Raw genomic sequence first — 26788 nt, 5'->3', positions numbered from 1 at the left:
TTTGAAAAATAATTAATTCATTATTTATTTATTTCCAACATCAATTAATTAGTGAAAGATTTAAGAAATTAATTATTTTCTATTTTAATCCATTAATGACATGTTTATTTATTTATTTTTCCAAATTTGATTAATTAATGACATATTTAATTATTTATTCATTTCCATTTTTAATTAGTTCATGCCGCATTCAATTAATTAATAAATTAATAAATTAATTAATTCAAAGTTCACTGAATTAATAACATAATTAATTAATTATTTATTTCCAATTATAATTAGTTCCTGACACATTTAATGAATTATTAAAAGATGTCACTCTTGGTTCTCTATATTTCTGGGCAGAATTTGATTCGGGGCCCTGCCCCCAGCTAAACTCATCACCAACAGCCTACTTCAGTGCCACCATTATTAACTATATGTTGTCCATGCTTGATCAGTATGCATCTAATAAACCATTATCATGTTTTTCTAGTGTGCTGGAAAGAAATAAAATAAACGAGCAGACAGTGCCCTTTTAAAACAAGTCAATTGTTTTTTTTAAATGTGCAAAAGGGCACAACAAGAGTTTATAATGACCTAAATTTAATTTTTCGTTTTTACATGACGAATCCCACATGACAAATGTAAAAACAGACAATATTAAATAAATTAAACAGAAACTAACTAAATAGAGAGCTAGCACTAGATTATTAACTTTAATGCCTGTGGTTTCCATGCAGCATCACCTAAGCTCACTACAGCTTGACTGAACCAAAAGCCCTTGTTTAGCTAATGTCACTGTTAGCCAGTCTTAATGATTAACTGCTTATATGTGATTATTCTCAGAAACATACGTTTATCTTCCTTTTTTCCCCTCTGATTTTTTTCTTTTCTTTTTAGCCCCAGGGGAATAAATCATTTTTTAAAACTTACTTGGACACCAATCTTCTTACAAATACTTACACTGTGCATGAGCATGACCCTGGCTCTGACAGTAAAAATGATTATAGCAGTAGCATGAACTTGTACTACTGATATGTCACATGCACAAGAAATACATTTAATCAAACTGTCTTTTGTGACGTTTCAAGCACTCTTGGGGGCCCCCTGTTGGTGTGGGTTCCCCAGGCACATCTTGCTGACAGACAATTCCTTCAATTCCTATCTTTGTCTAAGGTTTTAAGATGTGGAACAAAAAAAGAAAAAGGTGCTGAGGAGGAGGGGTGGGGGTGGGGCTGCCTGATGTCAAAAGCCTAATATAAATATGGTGGGATTAAAGTAGGAGATTTGTACAAGATAAAAGTGATCTTGATTTTTAAAAAAAAGAAGGCTAGCCACGTTATTTAATTCTATGATATACTCCTAGGACACTTGTTTGCTTACAGCAGGATAATGGTCCTATACACAGCTCCAAACTATTACAAAATATACAAGAGCAGAAGCAGCTGGCTGTCTTTGGCAGCTGTAATTATCAGTCATAAATTAAGATAGCACTTTAAAAAAAGATAGCAGGGATAGGCTCCATGACCCTAAATTGGATAAGCAGTTAATAAACTGAATGGAGGGAGAAAAAATATGATCAGATGATAAAATTCAGCATATTGCTAAAAGTTCTATTTTTGAGCTGTTTGTTTTTGACTCTGTTACAAATGACCAGTGTCTAGTTTGGGCCCCTTAAATGTATCAACAGATGTTTGTGTGTTGCTATCTTACATGTCCTTGGAGTAAACAACTAGCTACACTTTCATCGACTGAAACACAGCAATCTTTATTGAATATTTGTTCACATGAAAAGTTTGATGATATAATGTAGAATTACATGTATGTCAGGGGCAATTTTCTGCACAACCAAATCTTTTTGTGTCTAAAATTCCTGTTTTGAATGCAGGGCTTTCTCTTGCAATGGGTTTGGGCTGTGAGTTTCTGGTAATATTACTTCATTCTTATTCAGCCACTGTCGTTATCATTTGCTCTAATATGAAACATCTTTACCCAGAAAAAATCTCTCTGCAAACATATTAGATGGCCATACTATAATCTTATCTCTAACATTGTATCATAGCTTGGCTTTAAGGCGACTGTCTCTCCTCAGGTCTCTCCTGATCTGGGGCGTGCGCAGGCTCCTCAGTCTGTTAATGTACCAGCATGGGTATCAAACACTGCCTGAAAAACCATAGCCTTGGGTTACGGTAGCTTTGTTAAATGTATACAAATCAAAAAGTCTCTGAAAAAAAAGGTTTGAATTTAGGAGCCTCCAGGTTTCAGATTAGATTGTGAGCTCAGGATCAGATGCGTGATGCTGCCCTACTTACTTGCTTGATTGAAAAATTGATGGGTTTTGTTTTGTGGGAATAAGGACAAGAAAGAAAGGACAAAATATAGCAAGTGTAAGTACTGGTTAGAAGAGGGCAGGTGTGATGTGTCATGTGACATTTCTGTAATTGCTTATTAGATCCCATGCAGTGTTGATTGTGAGTGAGGACACCAGTATTGCTCTGTGGAAATGTGGCTTTGTACATATTTCATGTAAAATAACCTGCTGCAAAGGTGTGTGTGTTTCTTTCATTAGGTGTGCCTGCACCGCGCATAGCAAAAAACGGGAAGTTGAAATGCTAGCATTGTGTTGCTTTAATGCCGCAAGGGAATCTTCAGCATAAATGCATGACTGTACATTATACAAACACAAGGTCAGATCTGATTAGGGTCCAACTGTTTATACCAAAATAACACAGAGAGACTCAGAGCTGGAGCTGAGAGTACTGTAAAACAGTACAAATGCATATAGGCATAAAATGATCTTCATTACAGTTATTATTATTGTGCACTATTCAAACATCTTAAATTCACTTGTAATTGGTGCATATTAATGGGTTCGTGTGCATTTTTAAACCAACATCCCCATCAAGCTGAGGGATTAATAAAACGTAACTTTGGCGCCCCCTAGCGGTGCTATCTAACTTAGGGAAAGGTGGCTGGAAGAAATCTATCCATTGCACCAAATTTTGACAAGGGTTGTCTAATGTTTTCTGCGACACAAATACACATTGCCCCCCTACCTCCACGTGTCAGGATGTCCACAGACATTCTGAAATGCCATTTCAGGTGTAATGAATAATGTAAACAAAGCCTCAGTCTCAGTAATCAATAACAATGACCCAGTGTGCAGCACTCCGGCACTGACACGTCCAAATGAGAGCCATTTAAAACGTTACACCTGAGCTGAGAAAATATCTGCTGTAAGAGAGGTTTATTTATGTCACCTCATGCAGTAGATTAATAATAAAGTTAGGTGTAAAGTTGCTGTGTTTGCAAGCATTAAAAACAATTTGGACAGATGGGAGGTGGTGTGGAGGGAAATACATTTTTTTTTCTCCCTTTGGGGTAAGGTAAATGTTATAAAAAAGCATGGTGATAGCTCTGCAAGTAAACTGTTTTTCTTTAATATCCCAAATAATTTTTCTCTAGTGCCTTAAGTGTTGTCACAGCTACAGTGATTGATTGATAATTACGCGGAAGCTTAATTGGCTCTAATCTTTGGAGGTTTAATAACATTTCTGGTGAGGTAACGCTGGAATCCACAGCGACTCACTTTGGCTCGACTGTCACTTTGCTATGAACTTAACTGTGAGGCGCACACACATATGCACATGAGATGTGTATTTGGTGCAGTGATTAGGATTAAACGATGCATTAAGCATTTAATTACTCAGGTGGAGCATCGCAGTGTGTTGGCTGTCTGTTTTAATTTTATTAGCTGACACATTTATGGAAGAAGCTCTGTGTGCTTAACTACTTGGCTCTGGCTCACCTCGGGGACATGACTCACATATTTCTTTATGTGGATCCTGAATGCATTTGTTTGAATGCGCGTACAGTTCGTGAGCTTGTTTGAAGGCACAGAGGAGACATATGATTCACATTTCGATGGGCCTGGGAGCGCCTGATGACTACACGTTTTCCACATGACATAAACACTAAAACAGCTGCTTCACTTTTGGGAAAGAGCTGAGTAGGAGGCACTGTTTTTGACTTTTGCTGTTTAGGCCCATGCTGTAGCACTGTAGGTAATGGGACTGACCTAGAATGGAGTTTAGTTATGGCTTTTGTGTTGAACATGTGTGTATTTGTGGGTTTATGAACTTACTAATGGTTTCAAGATATTTCCTAGAGGTATATTGTACTTGCAGCGTGAATCTTGAAATTGAAAACTTGGATGTAGTCCTATTTCCTGATTTACGTACTGGAGAAAATAAGGATTTGCAAATTGGGATTTTATTACGCGAGGCAGTTTTCTAAACATTCCTGCACAACTTTTTAGTAGCAGGTGGTGTCTCTTACTGTTAGCCAATATCTCAGTAACTTTACTCCTTAGGAGCACCGTGAGCTTATGCTGAAATAAATTTCTTTTTATACTGAATGTTTCCTGTTGAGGAAAGGTTTACATTTTAGAAGATATTATCATGTGGAAAAGAAGCACATCATGAGAAAAATTACTATTTGAATAATATCCAAACAAGTGAAGCATTTGAAGATCTTTTATTTATTTATTTTCTTTTTTTCTTGGGCTTCAGGAAAGTATGGATCCATCCATCCATCCATCCTCTTCCACTTATCCTTATCAGGGTTTCCGCAGGACGAGGGAGGGGCGCAACAACAAGCAGTGTGGTGGTTTGTAAGGACAACCCCATTTCTATCAAGTTCCCCTGATCACTAGAGTCAAAACATCAGAACACAGAGTGGCGATGAGAACCCGCACGAACCCAGAAACCACAAGTGCCCACAGCCAACAGCAAAGACCAAGCCCAGCAGCACAGAATGACTTTGCGTTATCATCTTTTAAACAGTATATAACAGTACATGGATTTAAGAAAAAAATGCAGATTTTAATTAGAAAAGTGATTAATGATGTGGAAAAAGTACCAATTTTACTTCTTTAGAACCATAAAATTAGGAATTAGGCTTGCAGATTAAGTACCAATAAATAGAAACTCGTAGGGAAAGTGGAAATTGTCTAATTTAGTCTTCTGCCAATTCTGGAGCTGTCTTACTTCTGAAGTGTGTCGTGTCATCAGGGTCTAAAAAGCTCTCTCAGGTCTTTAGAGAAAGGTTGAGGATGTTTATGAGTCTGGTAGTCTGTGGAAAAAAGAACATCAAATCATTCCACTGCAAGAAAATCATCTACAAGCGGCAGTGATTTCTAATGACTGTCAGTTTCACCGTGACCTACCGCTCCAGAAAATTCAGCCTAAGAACAAAACTGTTTAATGCACAAAAAAATCTCCAGGATCTGTCGCTAATGTTGTTGTCAAAACCAAATCTGAGCTGCATGGGAGTCGTATCAGGAAAAAGCATTTGCTATCTATAAAAAACATTAGAGCAAAGGTACACATTACTACTGAACATACCAACTTTTTTTTTTTTTGGAATAACACATCCTGGATCAGTGAATAAGAGATATCACTGTTTGGCCACAATAACAACAGACATATTTGCTGCAGACCAAAAACAGCTTTTCCAGAGAAGAGCCTCATATCAGCTGGGAAACATGACGGTGGAAATGTTTGGTTTGAGGCTTCCTTGTTGCCTCAGGAGCTGGGCAGTGTGCAGCTATTGATTCAACTATAAATTGTGTATCACATCAAAGAATATAAAGATGAGAGCCCATCTGTCCAAAAGCAGAATCAGAAGCAGGCCTCTCTACAACATAAGCACAGGTGGAAATCCACTAAAGAGTGCCTCAGAAAGACTAAAGAGTATAGTCCATGTTTGAATCCTATTAAAATAAATGTTAAATGGACTCGTACTTAATAGAAGGTGTTACTACAAGCCTTATTCCCCCAATCACACACAGGTAGATTCATACTAGTGTTTTTTTTCATGCCTAGGAAGCAAATGTCTGACTTCCTGTTGGTAGATGACTCACTATACCTCCTGACCACGACTAGTTAAGCAATCATATAAACATATAAATGAAAACCCCAAACATCTTGCAACAGAAGGATATTTTGTAATTTCTGCTGCCCTCTTGGTTATAGTCTCTCTTAGAAAAGAGATTTTTTTTTATCTCAATGAAGCTTTTAGCTGATAAATGAGTGATACATAAGGAGTGGTCCACTGTAGCCACAAAAAGGATGCTTGTCCAGATCCCTCAAAAACAAAAAAAAAGACAAACATTTTCATGGGATGTTGCTTTTGAAATCATTAGACCGTACTGTTATGACATTGATAAAACTGAGTCTTGCCGTTACAGCTTCTTCAATGTCATTTTCATTGTACGTCTCACTTAATGGTTTAAGTGATTTTTTTTGACCCCACATTGGAAAAATTCACACATTACAGCAGCACAAGGGTCAACAAGAAGAAGGGAATGAGAAATATATGAGAAAAAAATAAGTAAATAAGTACGTAAGAAAAAATAGTGGACAAATAATAAAAGCCTCAAAACTATACCAGTATTTTCTACTATTTACAAATGGTTACTATATACAGTAAATACACTCTGATTATTTTTTTCATATGTACATAAAGTGCAGTGTGAGTAATGTTATATACACATATCTATATAAGAAACTGTAACTAGTTAAGGAGCATTTATGTGCTGCACATTTACAGGCTTTATGGAGATCTGTATCTTACCATCCACAGGATGGCGATGTAGCACAGCGGATCCGAGCTGCGCAGCGCTGTTGTGCAGCTCATGGCAGACTTCAGCCCATCTTTCCGTGCCTTCCATGAAGGCCGTACCTTGATCCTTCCACCAGATGTCGCTAAAAACAGTGCGGACACGCTTCCAACACAACGACGTGAATGAGTCGTGCACCTACTTAAGTGACTTATTTGCAGTCTGCACAACTGATGTAGTTTATTGGCTTTATTTTAACACCGCGGTGTCCTTAAGCAGAGTACACCGAGCAACAGCATAAGAGAAATTCACGACTCACTTGATTGACGCGCTAAGTGGGAGAAAACGAATTAAAAAGCTGAAAATCAAAATTTCAATAAAAGTTCAGGAGTCAGCTGTTTTTCTCTGTTGTGATGTCACCGTGTCTCCACGCCGAGAAACCATCAGATTTGCGGCTTTAATCACAGCTGTTGAGAATGCTCGTCTCTCACCGCTGCACGCTGTGGATAGATGATCGTTGGCTCCAACCTACATAATAATGGAATCGCTGACAGGGAGTGTCACCCTGTCCCTCGCTGTTACCTGAGCAGCACCTGTGGTCTCCCTCTTCTCCTGTCCTTAACACACGCAACAGACGCACGGGTGGGCGCATCACGTGCGCTCCCCACCAGCTAGGGGCTTTTGCGTTGTGCTGAGTTGACTGGATAGCTGCTCGGTCATATAGCCATCAGCACCTTCGATGGGAACACCTCAAGGGTTTGGACGACTTGCACCATCTCTTCAGTAACTTTGATGGGGAATTCGACATTAAGCAGGGAAAATGCCTGTGATGAAGGGATTACTAGCGCCGCAGAACACGTTTCTGGACACTATAGCCACTCGGTTTGATGGCACTCGTAAGTTTGCTTTTTAATCTCCATATATTTTAAATTATTGACTCCTTTAAGGATGTGTAATAGTTTGCGATTTAAGTTCCTTTTCTTTATTTTTGGCCGGCTGGGATTCTCCAGAGAATAAGCTTGACAAAGCAGGCTGATCCAAAACGCCCAACACCTGTAATAGAGAGAATAGGGAGTTGTCAGTGCCTTTCAGTATGATTGCATGCTTGCTGTCCTCGATACAGATAGCGACATTAAATCACCAGGTATTTCACATTTCTTTCTATTTCTTTTTTCCTTGTCCAAAGAGAGACTTCACTAAAGTTCAAGGTAATCCAAAATTGTTTGCAGTATCAAAAGCAGACAGCGCTGAGGCTTTCAGCACCACAGACAGCGACAAAGGTCCACTCCCAGCTTACAGTACAGCTTCTCGCCAGGCATTTGGGCAGCATGCACACAACTTGCAACCAGTGTTAATATTTGTGTTTTTGAAAGAAGAAAAAAAAAAGCCCAACTTTCTGTGGCTTTCCACTCTTTTATCTTTACAGTGAAGTTAACCTTTATTATCTGGCTAAATCCTGCAGACGCCGACTGCAGTCGTTCCTCCCGCCGGTCTGAAAGCAGCGGTCACATTTATCAAACTTAATTGGTCGACAGCGACATTACAGCAAGTCCTTCCCCAGGCGAAGCCCACACAGACGTTTCTTCAACTTTACTCTGAACTCTTGCTTCCTCTCTCAATAATAACCATGAGGATTCCTAAACACCAAGCACCGTATTTCATAACTATGTCGTGTTTCTCTTTGAGGATTCTTTTTTATTTTATTTTATTTTTTCCAGGAATCATCAGCTGCTCAAATAGAATCAATCCACCTGCTCTCATTTTCCATTCAGCTTTGTTTCAGCTCTGTTGCTGTTTGTTTTGGGCAACGGCTCATGTCCTTAGGCGTGGATTATTATGGACTTTGTGGCTGAATTTTCCCGTTTTTGCTCTTTAATACAAATCGTTATATTGTAGAGTAAACAGGAATGAACAAAGGCAATGCTGTATATTGATCATTTTCTTTAAAAACACACACACGAACAGTAGCTTTTTGTGTGATTGGTGATTCAAATTTACATTTACTAGAAATTGTCATGACAACCTGTTAAAAACTCACTTCTGTCTGTTCTCTCTGTGCCAGTACTTGCCACATTTTATTACATCACAGTGCTTCCTACATTTAGGGCTGATTCAAGCTCCAGTTTAATATATTAGCTCATTGGTATGTGTGCTCCCTGGGATGTTCTACCTTTCCTGTAGCTTGTTCACTTGGAGAATAGCAATAATAACCAGAGACATTTATCATTATTTCTGTCCAAATATCTGCTGGTTGACGACCAGTAAAGGCACACGATGACAATAACTATTAAGCTGCCTTGGCAGGAGGGCTGTCCTAACAAAGGGGAATTGGGGTTGTACTGTACCTGTAGCACAAGCAGTTTGTCAAGCTCCTGAGAATGAACTGCTGTCCTTGAGTTGGTGAAGTAAAGGAAATTAATGTTGGATTTGAACTGCAAGACGGGGCAGACTGGAGGTAGCAGAGCCTGACGGGACAAATTAGCTATGATGGCCTGGCCAAGAGCAAATATAAGGGAAGAGGTAGTTTCGCTGCTATGCAATCTCCTATCACATCAACCAAAGCCAAGAACAGGTCAGACCTTTAAACAGTGATAAATGGCTGAAAGCAATAGTGGAAAACTCTTTAAGTTGATCTGATTTGTTCTTGGAGAAATTTTTTTTTTTTTACATTTAGTGGTGGTCATTTAAATCAATTTAACTTTTTCCTGGACAGTAACATTAACTTCTACATTCCAACCAACTGTTATCTGAATTAACTGAGTTTGCCCTTTCAGGGCAACCAGAGTCTACAGAGAACTGAAAACACTCAGAATTAATTCTATTAACAGCTTTGAGAAAACAGATAATGCCTGTTCAGATGAGCTGTTCAAACAGGGATATAAAATGTTAAATTCAGATTACTCTAAATGCTTCATTCCAGACAATGTTTTCCACTCTTAGCCTGTATGATGTCACTGACAGGAGTGGCATAAAATACTATCACAGCTTTGGCTGTGAAGAAGCCCCATCCACCTCTCTTTGAACTCTTCTGTTTGCAAGAGGCAGCCAGTCAGAAAAAGTTTGGCTTAAATGGTAAAGACAGGGAAAACAAAGACAGAGTATAAGATAAATAAGGATTATTATGAACCATGAATCATGCAAAGCTACTCTTGTGTGTTCCAGGAATAAAAATGTGCAGGTAGAAACGAGCATAGTGTGTTTACTGAAAGTATCTAAAGCATTTTATTACATTTGGTTGAAATTGGTTCACTTCTTACTATGGTAACTCACATTATTACCTTCTCTGCAGCAGGTTATGCTCTAGGTTAGAGATCAACAGGTATGAAGTCACTGTCTAGTGATCCTGTAGCTTGGGAGGTATGGTACAGATCAGGTCATGTACTGATTAGTAGGTTGGCGGTTTGACAACTGACTGCTCCAGCCTGCATGCCAAATATCCTTCAGCAAGATACTAACCTCAAGTTTCTCTCTGATGTTTCCATCAGAGTGTGAATGTAAGATACAATCCACTTCAGCATTATAAAAGCTGCTTGTGTTAATGGGTGAAGGAGGCATGGTGTATAAAGCCCTTTGAGTGCTCAGGTAGAGTAGAAAGGTGCTATATAAGAACCAGTCCATTTACCGGTTCTTTGGAAAATAGCGTCACCATTCCTGGAAGATCGCTTGAAACTCACGGACAGCAGGATGGTCTAGATTTTTTAATAGCATCTAAAGTCTTTGTGTTTCTTGGATGAGCATCAGTAATTAAAACAGATTCTTAGACACACTTTATTCTATGTTTTTTTTTCTTGTTGGCTACAATCTTCCAAAGTTTTAGTTTTTTATGAGCATTAATAAATGATCCTAACAATATTAAAGGATACTAACAAGTCTGTTAACTTACACAGTCAGCATTTTTCTTGGCTTTCTTTTCTGGCTTCAGATAGGCTAAACTTTATTAGTAGCTCTTCTGCAGTCTTGCTGACCAAACCATTCACGGCGCTCACACATTCATACACTTTTAATACTGAACTACTACACAGTGCTTTCTCTCTCACACTCACACACACTCACAGCTTTGTCTGCATGTGTTGCTTTCAGTCTGCACTGTTTTTTTTAACATGTTTATATTTTTATAATGTTTTTATTTTTATTTGTAAAATCAGCCTATGTGCTGCCAGTACACTTCTCCGTGTTTGTGATTGGTCAGATGTTGCCACTCCTTTCAGATGAACATGCTGGGGAAACCCTGGGTTACGTTAGCAAGTTGATCACCAGTTAGACTAAATGTATCCAGATAATGGAAAGATATCCCTCGATATGATGAACTCTCTTTTTAGTACAGTGCTCATCACTGTTATTTTTGGTCTGTTTGCCCATGCTGTGATTAAAATAACAGAATATGGCTGTGGCGTATGCTGTGATACCTTCTGTCATCACTACAACCTTACACCATCCAGGTGACTAATCTTACCACCTGTCCAGCACTGGTAGTTAATTATTGTGGGGAGTAGAGTATAGATTTAGTAATAATTTAAGACAAATCTCCAAAACTCAATGTGAGAAATTCTAATCATTCAACATCCAAAACTTATTTTTCATTTGGCATAAGAGTCATTTTTATTATTTTACTTATCTTAACTACATTTATGATATGACAGCCTCGCTTCTGTGAGTCTGCCCCAGGGCAGCTGTGGCTACAACCGTAGCTTGCTTCCACCAGTGTGTGAGTGTGAGAGTGAATGAATAGTGGAATTGTAAAGCGCTTTGGGTGCCTTGAAAAGCGCTATATAAATCCAATCCATTATTATTATTATCTAAACAGCAGTCACTTAATATATCAATGCTAATGGTAAGGCGGCCTCATCATCAAAAACACAATACTTGCTGCCTTGGCTCTGCAATCTAATGCTGGCCCTCCTTTCGTAAGGAGACCATATTGGGGTGTCCTGCTTCCAAGTTAAGCAGAAGGTCTGGTTGCCTCACAGAGTGTCGCCTTCTTCCCGAGCAGCACTGTTCTTCCAGATTGCTATTTCCTAGCTCTCAGCACAGACTAGTTCCACCTCCACTAGGCACGTAATTACTGTCACGATCGCTGGTGCCAAGACTTGAAACAGCTGTGTGTTGAGTTGGAACACAACGCCAGTCGTAATGTTTAAGCGTGCATGTGAATGAAAACGAGAGAGAAGGAGAGAGAAGGAGAGAGAAGGAGAGAGAGCATGTGTTTAAAAGGAAACAAAGGGAGACCGGAGATCAAGAAGAAGCAGGAGAGTATGCTACATTTTCTGCATTTGGCTGCTTTGTGTCACCGAACTGCCCGTGTGTAGTTCCTGCTCAACTGCCTTTGAACGTGAGGGAAGTAAAACAGAAGTTTCCTCCCTGCTGATTAACGTTCCTTAACGCAGCACACCTAATTACATGCTTAAGAAGTGGCTGAGGGATCCATATTGTGATTACTACTCGCTGCAAGGTGAATGTTAAAAGAGCCTACTGGAGTTTCTTACACAATGAAGGAAGCTGCCTCCAGTGAGCTGAGTTCATACTGTTGGTGTCTCTATGGCTTTGTCTCAACAGCAACCCCGTGACCTGCAAGAAGACAGAGGAAGCTAATTACCGAGTATAAAAGACCACAGACCGCACACTGACGCACATACAGTACGCTTGACGAAGGTTTATTAAAGCGAGGAAAGCCTGGACTGTGTGCTGGCATTAACCAAGATTATATATGTCATATAGTAACAGAAACAAGAGCGAGACTTTAACTTCTCTTAACAGATGCTTATTAATAGATGCAAACTTGTGAAAAGGCAGCTCCGATATTGTCCTCGGTCAGAGAACGGCTGTGAAAGAAATAATGAGTGCAGTTATGAGACTGTGAGGGAGTAATCAATCATCATTGACTGTTGTGCTGCAGGGTGCAGAGGGGCCCTCACTTATTTGGCAGTGGATTGCCACTACTGTTCCAATTTTCTCCAAAGCCCACTTAATATCGAGACTCTTACATTTCAGGGCAAACAAAACAAAAAGTAATGGTGCTGTGCTGCACGCACGGGAGCTCTAAAAAACCCCATCATGTTAAAGAGACAGCTGCCTGTTCACACATCCACCAGAAACAAAGCTTTCATTTAAAGTCTTGTTAGCTAAAGTAAAGATTATTGTGTTTACCCATACAGGGTTTGGTGTGCACACTTAAACGCAGGATCCAGGATAGTTATATTCTAAAATATCCTCTCTCTGATCTGAAGGTGGAATAAGGCCATTCAGACCAGGGTGGAGTTTCTAAACTTCCTGGGTATGTCTAGTGTTTTTGGGGAGGTGGGGAAACATCATTACAGCACAGTATCTCGATATTTTGCGTAGCGATTTTGTATCAATACAGGCAAACCAAATAAATTAACGCCATCCTGAGATAACGTTAGTTGAGCGAACTTATAAAATCCATCCAATAGCGGACACACACACACAAAGCAAACTGATGCCTCAGTCACATAAGTAAAAATAGGAATTGCAACTTGTGCTGGCTAAGTGTTTGCCCAGAGTGCTGCAACTACTTATGAAGGTAAAGCACTTGCACCACTCTGCAAACAGTCACTGTCTGACTGCAATCACTCTCAGAGAGATTGTCATCTGATTTATGAATGTAGACATACCAACATGTTGCCATGAGTCTGAGTGAGTCTTTGTCAATGAGCACAACTTGAGGGGACTCAGCTCAACTGGCTGCCAGCTGGTTCTATTCTTGTACAAAACAAATGCAAATATAATAGTTACATGTAAATTTATGTAAAATGTGAATGTCTATATAGACAGCAAGAGTGATTTCTCAACTTTTTATCAAACAGAATTGCTGTATTATCAGAAACCAATTACATGGGATTACAGACTCCACCCCACTGAATCGCAGCCGAATAGCAGACTGATTCGGTTTTATGGGGGATCTTTGCTAGTAGTGTGACGATCTAACGCCACAGAAAAGTGGGAAAACCTTTTGTTATTGGATAAAAGAGATACTGATAAAGTTTGACTTTGAGGACATAGATAGATTGCAATATATGTTATTGCAACAGTCAGCATATTGCAAAATATTAAAAGTTGCGACAATATTGCATCGTGAGTGAACTATTGTGATAATATGGTTTCTAGCACGGGACCTAATTTTGGATTACTCCCAGTAAAGCCTCTTCTGTCCCCTTCCAGCTGTGCCTTTGCAGTGCGTCAAAACACAAATCCTTCCACTTAATTTTTATTTAAAGGAAGTGGACAAATTCACAGGTACTAGAGTGTGTGGTGACTGTTAATTGTGTTGGTGTGACACAGTGTCCCATGCCATAGTTCAGGTCATTTCTGTGGAACATTCTTCATCAGGTGCCTGAGCATGTTGCCATAAAAATCTGCATTGATGGTTTGAATTTTTGGTGACTTATCCAGTAATTGATAAAAAACCATACTCAACAAATCCCTAGCTGCACAGTCGTGACCAGAGACCCAGCTCATCACAAGCAATGATCCTCCAAACAAAAGTTATGCAAGTTTAAAACAGAAGTATTTTGATGACTTTGCATGTCTGTGTTGAAATCACAGAAGAGACCCGCTGTGCTGGAAGCAGTTCAGAGGTGCACGAGTGGATGACTTTGAAGGGGAGATTGACAAGATTTTAAAAGAGATGCAGGTTTTGCATCAGCTGCTAGACAACCTGTTTAACCTGTATTATCCCAAACAAGCTGTTTCCTACAACACAGCCAGCTCCATGCTAAAAGCAATGAGATAGAGTGCATCTATCTCCATACTCACTGTAAACCAACTGTGAAAAATGTAAATCTCAGTGTCACATTAATAGCAACCCAGCACTATCCACTGGCTTTAATAAGGCTTTGATAAAGTATTCAGTTAAAAAGACACAGCCACCCTCATCAGTACAGACTTAGCTGGGAAATGCTGTCCTCGCTGTAAGGTCACTGGACTTGATTATTACCGTGAGCTTAAAGGAGCGTGAGCCTCTCATCTGTTCCACCAAACTTCTGGGACTTCTGAGAGCCTCCCCATCGCCGTGGATGTTCTGCCTTGTTAAACCTCCTAATTAGCGAGATTCCTCTCCTAATCACCATCCCTAATGGACTGTCCAGAACGATCGACAAACTGGGTTTCACTAGAGGAAGCCTGGGCCAAGTTGGCCATTTTTAGACTCAATTAACTGTGTGAGATTTTGTGAGACGGGGAGGAAAGCTTTTCTTTGTTTTGGGTTTTTATGCATTTGGAAGAAGAGGGGGAAATAGACAATGGAGCGTGAAAAAGACACTGACTGAGACAGACATGGAAGGAACAGCAGGTGTGCAACCTGCAAATTACAGGAATGTAATGCACAGTGTAATGTTTCATTTGCTGAGAGCTCTGGGGATTGTATGATAAAGGGGCACAGAGGTGATTAAGGCTGTGGATTTGTGTAATGATTTTCCTTCTTCAGTTACAGGGTGTGAGAGGATTACCACTGTTAGAATGGGTGCGAGAGTATGTGTATGCATATACTGTATGAATGTGTACAGAATGCTCTGACTAATAACCGAGACACAGTTTGTTGATACAGCACAGAAACTTAATCTCATTATCCCATACAATGACTGACTCGACTTTTAAGACAAACTGTACATGTGTAACCTTGGTTGCCATGGTGTGTGTCAGTGGTTACTGTGGCAACTGTAGAGTGACTTTTTTTTTTGGTTATGTAACTGCTGCTCTAGCAGCATTTTCAGAGGCCCACATGAATTTCGTCAAAAAGGTGGTGAGGTCTTTTCCATCCATCTCCCCACTTCCTGACCAATTTTTTACCACACTCCATCTCCATCTTTCATCATTCCGCCTCTCACAGCTCCATCTCACTTACTTTCAACTTTCCAAATCACCCCCTCACCTTGTGGCCCTCTAACACCTTCATCTGTCTGCCACAGTGTATCTCTCAACCTCCCCTTCTAGTCCCCTTATCTGTCCACATCCCCCTTCTCTCTCATTCTCTCATCATATTTGCCATCCATCTTTTCTTCTCCCTGCTGTGCAGTGCTGTCCGATTCTACTTCCCTACTTTCTCTCTTCCCTCTCGCTGACTCTCCACTGCTTCCTCATGCTCTGTTCCCCATCATAGGAATTGTTGTCGTGACTTAAATAGCTCTGGGGTTGCTTGCAGTGACGGCACAAGGCTGACAACGAGCTGCTCCCGGTGTGTGTGTGTATGTTTAAAATCCCCAAAACTGGGACAAAACCATGTGCGGACAAGGTAGCAAAATCACACACTCGCCTCTTCTCAAATATACCATCTGTTTAAGGCAGGGGTGAGCAATTCATTTTCCCAAGGGGCCACACGAGAAACTGGGACTGTTGTGGAGGATTCCACCAACAAGCTGAACTCAAGATTAATCTTATCTCTTTATAAACTGGAAATGGCAAGGGCTAATATTGCAATTAGGCAATGAAACACTGGAACAGTCAACATTTTTTCACTATTTTATCAGCATTCACATTTTTCCAGCTATCCGCAGCCTATCCAAGCAGTCACCTCCACAAAGAAATCACTCCCTGTCATAGACCTTTTCACTGAGGGCATTGCTGCCAGTTTTGCCGTGATCTCAAAAGTTTTAGTTAGTCCACAAACAAAGATGTGCAACTGGACTGCGTTACAGATTTCACAGCTCTCATCCAGAGCCAAGTGTAAAAAGTCAAACTGGATCAGTTTATTTTTCAAATGAAGCTCCAGATTTCCCTCAGTGTTCCCAATCTGTCTTGTTAGGTTTCACCAACAGAGGCGTGCATTCCAGCAAACAGTCTTTGATCCCCATCAGAGATTGGCTTAATGTCATAAAGCTGCTGCATACCTGGATGAGTAAAGCGTGGTCAAAAGCTTCTTATACTTTTCACCTTTGAAAGCTAATTTCCCGTTGTCTACACACCTTTGGTCAGGTACAACCAAAGGACTGAATGAGATCTGTGAGCTGTATAATGCCAGGGGCTGGTTTAAGAATTGGTAGTGAAAGACTTCACTTTCAGCTTTGCCTGACTCGTCAAAAAATACATTGATCAACTGTAGTAAACCCAACCTGTTTTCTCTTTGTTTATACCAATGCTTTCACAGTCCCGAGGTTATCTGTTGTTTTTAACTTTTGGATTCCTGTGACGATTATTATTAAAGCCCTGCTGAGCCTTGGTTTTGTGATATTTTAAAATTCAGACTCATTTTTGTTCTAGTGTTGTTTTGTGACATATTGAACTTCGGTTGCTGTTTTGATTTTATTTTTCTGCTTCCCCAGCGTTTCCATGTTGCGTTCCTTCAATCTCATTTATGTGTTTGTGTCCTTCTGTCTTTTGATATTTCCCTTTATTACTTTGTAGAATAATTTGTGGTGTCTGTGGTGTCTCCTTCTACTTTTCCTTTGTGCTAACTATTTTCACCTACTGTTGATGTCTTCATTCAGTCTTCCAAGTAAATATAGCCCTCTGGTTCTTCATTTTCCTGTCAGATTGTCTGCTATTTGTTTTGGACTTTCCTTTCTCTGCTTTGTTTTACTTTGTCTGCCTTTGTGTTCTGGATTTGGGTCTCGTCTCCACCACAAATCTTGACAAAATCGACCAACATGATCATTTGACATGGAGCTCCTATATTGTAAAGCCATGTTTTAAAGCCCCACAGTGTTAAGAATTAAAGTTTCCTTATCCACTGCTGATATGGTTTATGTTCTCTTTGTTTAAGTTTGTTTATTTTTAAGCCCATAAAACAACTCTGTGCACATGAGACATGCTAGTGCCTCTGTGAGGCTATGCATATTGAATAAAAATGCAAACATGATTGCTGAGATATTTAATATGGACCAGAGTTCAACCCAGAATTTCTATTCGAAGAGCCACACTCCAATGTTCACTAAAACCTGTTTATTAAGGTGATGAAAACAGTCGTTATTTATTTACGAAGAGCACTTTTCCGTGAAATTTATACCACTGGTTATTTTGTGTGTTTGTCTAAATTCTGTATGTGAGTAAATAGCAAACCAGTTGAAAACAGTCTTTTTAGTATTTTGGTTTTACTATTTACACTAGAAAGTTTAATTAATCACAAATCATTTGCAAATCTTTTGCTAACCACCTTCACTTAACTTTAATTACATAAGTAGTCTCTGTAACCACATGTGTCTTGCTTCTTCTTGCATTTTTTGTTCTTTTCCTGACCTCTTTCCTCTTCTGCCATCCTGCTCTATCTTTCTTTGTCACTGCCTTTTCTCCTCCCTCTATCCTCTGTGTACCTGTGGGGTTTCACTAGCAGCTGTCATGCAGCAATGTGAGCATGAGGCAAAATGATCTATTGGCTTCCACACTGGAGCAATTAGCCAAAAGAAAATTTAAATGGAGAACACAACTTGAGGTTATGAAGAGGGTACGACAGAAGGTAAAAGATGCAGAGAAGAAGTAAGAAGGAAAGATGATTGAATTTTAGTTTAGCAGAGATTCAGGGTGCAGAGGAAAGATAAAGTAAACTTAGATAGTTTATACTTTTTTTAGAGGCAGTAAAGAAGGTGGACGTGTGCAAAAATGCAGGGAATAAGCAGATTGGGGTAAGAGGAAGGTGTGATGGGATTCCAAGGCTAGAGAGGAGATGAAGAGTAATTAGGTAGAGAGAGCCAAAAATGGTAGGAGGGACATCATGAAGAGTTGGAGGGGAAAGGAAGGAGAGAGCAAAGGTTGATAGTGGAGTAAAGTTGGAGTGATTGAGAAAGTGGAGGAGCAAGAAAAGGAAGTAAAAGTCTGAAATTTAGGAGGGAGGAAAAAGAAAAGTATAAAGAAATTTAGTTAAAAACTGATTTATTTCATTATTTGTTATTTTTTAAAGGTTGAAATGAGTTTTGTGGTGATTACAAACAAGTGTCCAGTTATTACAGTAGTAGATGCAAAATCTATTTGATTGTTTCCAAGTGTAGAATTTGTGATGTTCTTTCTTTTTTGAATTCTTGGTGATAATTAGTTTCTATTTTAATGTTCATGGGCTACTGCTCTTCCTTTTTCAAATGTTTTTTTTTTTTTTTACTAATTGTATTACCATGATTATTTTTTGTGAAACATCTTGTAACATCTTTTTGAAATGCACTATATAAATAAAGTTTCTAATAACCACAACAAAAACAACAAAAATAATAATATTTAGTAGTGGTGGTAGTAGTAATGGTAGCACACTTTCATGTAAAGCACTCTATACACTGTACTTAATTACATTACACACAAATTATAGTGTAAAAGTTAAAAACTGTGACTAAAGCTGTTCTCTTAGCTCCTGCATTTTGCAGGTACTACTGGACCCTCTCACCACACATCTTCTACTCAAAAAAAATAATGATCTAGTTGGTTTGTTTTACCTTCCCTTTTTCTAGTGTATCCATTATAATAAGTAAGTAAAATTGTATTTCTATAGCACCTTTAAAGATAAACATCACACAGGTGCTTCACAACAAAATGCCAGAGGATAAAAACAAAAGTTAAAAATATGACTTTTTAGTTGTTTAGTCCATGGATTTCAAGCTTAAAGGGAGATTTCCAGAGTCTGGGGCACACTGTTGCAAAAGCTCTTGGGACTTAAAATCGATATATAACTGAATGTCATCTGCATAGCAGTGATAACAGATGTCCTTAAAGGTGCTCACAGTATGGTGAAGAAAGAGCAGAAATAACTGAAATAACCAAAACAATAAGGGCCCCTAAAATGAACCTTGTGGCACATCATAGGTAAGCAAAGTAAAAGAGGACTAAAAGGCAGCCACAGTAAAGAATGGTTCCGATAGATGTGATGCAAACCACTCTAAAGCAGACCCAGCAATAAATAATAATTGATGACTAAGAAGTGTGCAGCTATATGCACTTACAACTTGGACCATTATGGGTAGCTTATTGGGCCACTTCTTATAGCCTAACTTGTTGGTATGAGTGCTCTTATGTGTTCAAAATAGCAAGTGTAAGTTTGAAGTATGTGTTCTGAGACACAATTATAAGGTGTTTTAGTCCAGGTCCTTTCTATAGATAACCCAATAGGTTAGGTTAGATGCATGTCAGAAGTCAGACACAGTCAGACCAGAAATTAACTGGTCGTTAACCTACTAGTTGCATACTGCAAAGCACATGTGAAGTTCAGTTGCACCCATGGAAAAATAGCACAGGTAATTTTCTGGTGAATTCACAGTGATGAGTGAGTGTCATGTGTCCTGCTTCTCGAACACCAGGCAGCTGCCTAGACAAAACCAAACAGAGAATTTCCAGTAGTGAGAATTTGTCTGAAGCTATTCCCTGCTGTGAGCTGCATGTGAGAAGAAAACTTCATTGCCCTGACCTGATTCTGTTGTGCGAAAGCAACTATAGGCTAAATATAGTTCTTAACATATTGAATTTAACACAGGGCATGAAAGGAGAGTGGAGTTTAATGTACATGCTTAGCTTAATGTTTGCTTTGTTCTAGAGTATGTTCATATTATGTGTGTGATCATGAGGGGAGGGGAGACAAGGTCATGCCAGGTAAAACAAGTTACCTAAGATGACCTTGTCTCCCCACCATGTCACCCAGTACAAGTATACTGTATGTGCAGATAATATATTGCATATCTGTCAATTCTAAGCAAACAAATTAATCTGCTGTCAAACACAGTATAGTTTTTTGTCAACACCAACCTCCTGTGCTCTGAGAGCTGCCACGAGATAGGCTGCCTTTCCCCAGGACTCACGAGTCTCAATCTCCAACAGTCTTGACTGTCTCTCTTTTGCATACCCTCAGCCTCAGGGGCCTCACGCCTGACAGCCAGTCCCAGTGCTAAGACCCACTCTGACCATCTGTCTGGGCCATTCAGGCCAAATACTGCTGCTGACGTAGACACGTTCATATGTGTTTTTCTTTTTCACAAATTGGGATCACTGTCAATTAGACTTTTCTGTATGCTAATGAATCCAAAACATTGTTACATTTTGTTTTTCTAGTCATGCTTACCACAGCTCTTGGTAAAAAACCAAAACATTTCAATTTTTCTGTCAATGCAAATGAATTATGCAAGTTTTTGTAAATTACTTGTTTTCCTGTATTGGTATTCAAATAGCCAGAAAGTATTTTAAGACAGAGTAAAGAATAGATTATACTCTGTTTTGGACACAGACGACTAGAGACATGATGGTCATGTAGTCATTGCTGTTATTCTTTGAACTCTGCTTGATGTCCACCACCCAGGGTGCATGTGTGGTCCAAATCCACAGATGTAACAAAATTTACATCTAACAGACCCAAGCAGACTTGTGGACTTGTACAGGCTAAAGACTATTTTTGTTTTTATTGGTTATTTATTGGTTATTACAGTTCAAATTGCCACCAAAACTACACTCACCAGCTACTTCATTAGGTACATCTATTCAACTACTTGGGAAGTTCACATATCTAATCAGCCAATCACACAGCAGCAACTCAGTGTATTTAGGCATGGTAAAGAGAACCTGCTGGGGTTCAAACCAAGAATCAGAATGAGGAAGAAAGTTGATTTATGCAACTTTCAACGTGGGATTGTGCTTTGTAGCACATTCGATCAGAACTTGGCATAAACACCATTAAACCATGGGTAAAACCTAGTACTAGTAAGGTGTAGCTAATAAAGAGGCTAGTGAGTGTCCAAAACAGTTTCCTGTTACTGTTCTGTTTTCCCACATCTTAGCCAATATTAAGCAATAAGTAATAGTGATGATGGAAATAGTACTAAAGCTTTAATAAGCAAGTGTGTTTCTGTTATTAAATAACATAAAAGCATCGGGTATAATGACATTTATATTTTTTTTATAGTGAGCACTGTCAGAGTGCTGAAGCAATTATTGATTTCTTGATGGGATTCGAGAAAAGGAACAAGCTGCTCGTTCCTCTTGTGTCACATACAAGATTTTTGTTCCCTGTAGTTGAATTCCCAGTTCAGATCTAAGGTGTCTGCCTTCAACAAACCCTGACATAAAACATAAAACTATTAATTACCTGGGATGAAGAAAAAAAAGATTTACTGATGCAGAAAATTGATTTTTGCAATGAAACATAATTGAACAAGTCACTTTGCAGGATGTCTCAGCCAGTGATTATAAACAAGCTCATGTCACTTTGTGGGTTTGTGTTCGGTGTATCGAGTAAAGTGCTTGCAGCTCATTTATTTGCTCTGATTATACAGATGTCTCAAAATTTGTGTGGGTTCTGTATAGTTTCTCAATACCAAATGAAGCCATACATGTATCTGTATTCTTACTTCATCGTGTAATTCGTGGACAAGGATTTGCTGGTTTGACTGCTTATTAAATTACAGCAGTGGACACGCAAATACATAGACCTATAGACACTCACGCACTATAGAAACCGTCAAAGCAGCATAGTCAACTGTCGTGTATAATAGGCATTGTACTGTAAACGGTAGCTGTCTGTCAGCACAGCTCAGCATCATTCTGCACAATCCTGCCACTGTGGGTGTTTGTTTGCACACATGGGTGTATGTTTGTGTGCCTTAATAGATGGATTCAGGTAGAAACAGCTGGTCCACTTCAACTGGGTATTTCGAGTTAGACACAAATGGGCTAATTAATTGTGATAGACTTCAGCACAGTGATTCTTTTTTTCACTGTCATCATGTCACATCTCCCTTACTGATCCCCTTCTCCAGATTTTTCTCTCACTCTTTACCAAAATTTCTCCTGAGCCCATGGCCTATCTTTAACACGACTCTCACTAAGAGTATTACAAATGAGAAATCAGTGTTTATTGAAGCCAGGGACTTTCAAGGAGTTTCATAGGCATATTTCTTTGTACACAGAAATCACTCATTTATTTAGTTAAATAACCTTTATTTTGCCCACACAGGCCTTTATGTGTCTAAGCTAAAAAAAAAAATCCAACAAAACAAAACCCCCATCCTATCAGAATTAGTTTTTCTGTGTTAAAATATCACCGCAGTGGCTAAGTGAGAGCAAGTCATTGAAACAGCTAGAGAGGCACTCCTTGACCAGTTGAAAACGATTCCATTTATACTGTTTGAAGTTTCAGAAGTTGGTGGTGATAAAAGCATTTTGGTGTCCCAGTGCTGGCAGTACAGTTTCCACAGATGAGCAGGCCAAATTTCTATTCATAATGTTCAGCTTTCCAGAAAAAAAGAAATGATGATAGCTAGTTTCTCATTTCAATATGGATGAGATGGCAGTGTGCAATATGAAAGATGTCTCATATTAGGCATGTGGGCCGGTAAAAAAAAAATTGACACCCGTTTGCGGTTTTCCTTCTGGCTTTCTGAAGCATGCTGGCATCTGTTAGCAAATTTGGGGTTTGTACACAGACTGTATAAAAAAGACAGCCATACCCTCCGTGATGTCATCCACTGGCTTCCGGGCTGCACATTCTGACATCCTGGATGTTAGTGTCTTGACCATTTCCATGTTAGCTTTGGAAAACCAGAAGTTACACTATGTGGGCAAAAGTATGGAGCCACACCTCTTAATTTTTCAAATCAGGTGCAATCAGCCTTTACAAGCTTTCATTCTAAAGAGCTCACTGAATTTGAGCATGATACTGTAATAGGATGCCAGTGTTGACACTTTGTTATTCAAATTTATTCCATGTTAACTGTAAGCTGTGTTGTTTTTAAGAATCAGCAACTCTGCCACAAAGTAAAAGACCACATAAAATTGCAGTGTGGAGTCGCTGAGTTCTGAGGTGCATAGTGCATAATGGTCTGCAACGCTAAGTAACTGCAGAGATCCAAACCTCCTCTGCCATTAACATCAGCACAGAGACTGTGCACTTGAAGCTTCATGGCATGAGTTTCGATTGCCAAACGGTTCCTGTAGCCATAAAATGAAGAAGGCCAAGTTCTTTTGTCCATATAGCGCATAGATGAGAGGATAGAGCACCAAATTATCAGCTAATGCTACCAACCATGGCTAGTAAGCTGCACCCATAAACTGTACTAGTGTACATAGATATCTGCTAAACAGTGCAAAGTAACAGACTCATCAAATAGCAGAATTTCATTCACAAAAAAACTGAAGCACAAATTTCCTTGTCAGTCATTTTTCAGATAATTACGTTAAAATGCTTCAGGAGGCCCCCAAAGATACAAGCAGTTTTAGAAATAAATTAATTGTCAGGACCCAAAGCAGTCAGTGCAACCACACCCCTAATTATAGGCTTTAACCAAATGGGTGAGGTATTTAAAACAAAAAAAGTTCATTAAATTGTACTGTTGTTATAAAACGGGGAAGAATAAAGGCCAAACTGCTTTTTGTACCAGCCTGTGAACATGCTTTTAATACTCTTGAATTCGTCGTAGGAGTCTGTTGGGACAGACTCGCCTTTGGAATGAGCTTCAAGTGGCCATTAGAGACACTTTTGCATTGGCCTAATTTTTCAGTAATAAAGGCGGTCTCTTAGTTTCCTTAGTGCTTTGGTTCATCAACGTTTTTTTTTTTTTAGACATACAGAACTACTGTTTTTCTGTGAAAATGCTCTTAAAACCAATTGTACACTACTACCCAAGCACCAAGGTAAAGAGGAGAAAAAGAAGAAATGTTAGTAACAATGGTGAATTTAGATGGTGCATTTTTTTGGTTGCTACGAGATTGGTTCTGGGACCTGAAGGGCCTCTTGAAGCAGCAAAATAAAGAAGAATTAAAATGAAATTTGCTCTTAGAGTTCTGTTTTATATCTATTTTTGGTCACTGGCCAATTGTAACAGTGTACTCCTTTTCTTTGGAAAGGAGCTATGAATTGAACTAAGCTATCCTGAGCTCTCCATTTATTTTTCCTTTTTAGCAGAAACCTCATAATAGGCATTCATTATTTCTTCTAAGTCCAGGTAAATAGAAAAAAAACTAACAAAACAAAATTCTACCATAACCTTGACAATAATGCAATCTTTTCTTTCTCTTGCAGACAGCAACTTCATCCTGGCCAATGCTCAGGTGTCGAAGGGGTTTCCCATTGTGTACTGCTCCGATGGCTTCTGTGAGCTCACAGGCTTCTCTCGGGCAGAGGTCATGCAGAAGAGCTGCGCCTGTAAGTTCCTGTATGGTCCTGAGACAAGCGAAAGCATCATCCTCAGCATCGACGAGGCTTTGGAGGAGCGCAAAGAGTTTAAGGATGAGATCATGTTCTACAAAAAGACAGGTCAGTCAAATGTCACTTTCCTAGCTGTAGTATTTGAGTTGCGTGCTCAATTATTGTTGGCTCCCTTCATTTATCATTTGTTTTCAGCTCATGCCGAGTTGCTTCACAATGCAGTGCAGAGTCTGAGCCTTTATTTACCATTTGCCAATTAGATTGTGGAATCATAGATGGTAGACAGGCTCAGAAAGCTATTAGAGACTGCACCATGGGGTACTTTGTCTTTCAGATTTCCACGAATGGATGGCAGTTGTGTGGCTATTTCTGAAGAAGGTCAATTTAAACTGGCGTAGATGGGCCAGTCGATAGATGAAGCAATGGCAGAAGGCATGGATGTATTACTTCTTTTATTGAGCCATTCTCATTAAATGGTGATTAAACAAAGCCACCAGTCGGGAATGTCCTACAGTTATTATTTAATTCTGAGACATATTAAACTTTAATAGCTGTCTGCTAGTGACTCCTTAACCCCGTCTCCTTCAATTAAACTGAGACCAGAAACTAGCTGTGGTGCAGTATGGTTCGGTGTGTGATTCGCTGATTAGCAAGCCGGCCAATGAACAAGATGGAGTCAAAATAATGAGATCGTCAGGGCGCCAGCAGATACACACTTGCTGTGATACAAGCTGAGATGGTGCTATGTTCCCCTGCATTTAAGAGTTTTTGTTATTTCTTATTGTTTGGGTTTTTTTTTTTTAACAGATCCAGTTGTGAATCTACAAAATAATTAGAAAAACATGTTCCCCCCAGCCAGCCAAATGTTGTATTTGGTAGTGAATACCTCAGCAGTTCCTCTGTCACAATCCAGGAGGAAAGTTATTCGTTTTATCAGTTTGGTGTCTTTCTTTCACTTCACATTAGGGCTCATTTGCGAGTTTCCAACTGAGCCTTCAACATGACACATTTGATAAAGTCTGTGGAAACAAAAGAAATCTGTTCTTGTGCAACTGGGCAAAGTCTCTTCCTTGATAATCTGACTGGATTGCTTTATTTTTCACTTTCGGTTGTGGAGATTTCTGTTCTGTTTTGTCCAAACAGATCAGTGGTGAGCAATGAACCTGCCTCGACATTATTTTCTGTTGGCACTGAGATGGAGCCTGCAACAGCTGCTAGAACCGCAAGTTCCAGCAGCTGTTAATGTTTTTAAATCGATCAAATGAGCTTGTCACTTTACGAGCTGTTGTTTCTAAACATTGATTCAAACAAACAGTGTTGGTTCAATGTCTCTAAAGCTGCCATCAATTTACACAGCACTGGGCTCAGCCAGTCTATACTGGAGATGAGGTTACAGCTGAGAGGACCATCATATTACTTTCAATTCAATTCAGTTCCATTTTTTTATAGTGCCAATTCATGACAACTCCTCAAGACACTTTATATTGAAAGATAAAGACCCAACAGTAGTAGAAAGAAATGGTAAGCCTCTGTGAGCAAGGACTTGGTGACAGTGGGAAGGAAAAACTTGAGGAAGAAACCGCGAGCAGAACCAGACTCCACCAACACTGGTTGGGTGTGAGAAGAAAAATATTATAAAGTAACCAAATTATTGGATGCTAAATCATTATTTTCCATCTTGGTTTTACCGCACAAATTTCTTCATCTCCAGAATAGTAAAAGTCTGCAGTAGAAGTCCAACTTCTCCTTTAACTGATGTTGTTCTACCTACATGTTCTGTCACATCTTGAGTCCTGCCCAGAAGGTTATTGTAGTTGGTTAAAAGTAAACTAAAGACTAAAACAAGGTTTGAAAAAAGATTTTAATTAACCAAAAATAGCTTTTTTTTCTATTTGCTTCCACTAGCTTCCACTTAGGATATGAGTGAAATATTCACCAGTGATGCTCCACCAGTCACAAAAATCTTAAAAACCTGGACAGCTGCATCAACCACAGAGGAGATTCTAAAGGCTTCCCGTGTAGATGGGTTGCTAATATAAAAGTCCAATTAGTATCTAGTCATGGGGTAATTGATGTTCCTGCACCCGTGCATTTGACAATAAGTAGAACTCAGGTGTGACTGCCTTACTACCTGC

At 39.3% G+C, this 26788-nt stretch overlaps 1 protein-coding gene across 1 annotated transcript in view; it reads left to right on the top strand.

The window, feature by feature from the left end:
• The first annotated feature begins 7139 nt into the window (after nucleotides 1–7139).
• The window catches only part of kcnh8 (potassium voltage-gated channel, subfamily H (eag-related), member 8), a 63583-nt gene continuing 43934 nt past the window's right edge, over nucleotides 7140–26788 (top strand). The window contains exons 1-2 of the mRNA XM_085148036.1: nucleotides 7140–7500; nucleotides 24528–24761. Of these exons, the coding sequence (XP_085004162.1) occupies nucleotides 7425–7500; nucleotides 24528–24761 (310 nt within the window). The 5' untranslated portion in view covers nucleotides 7140–7424. The remainder of the gene's footprint in view (nucleotides 7501–24527; nucleotides 24762–26788) is intronic.

The sequence above is a fragment of the Neolamprologus multifasciatus genome, chromosome 22 (assembly GCF_963576455.1).
Source record: "Neolamprologus multifasciatus chromosome 22, fNeoMul1.2, whole genome shotgun sequence".
NCBI classification, from domain to species: Eukaryota; Metazoa; Chordata; class Actinopteri; order Cichliformes; family Cichlidae; genus Neolamprologus; species Neolamprologus multifasciatus.
Note: the sequence above shows the minus strand (reverse complement) of the source record. Positions and strands in the feature narration are given on the sequence as shown.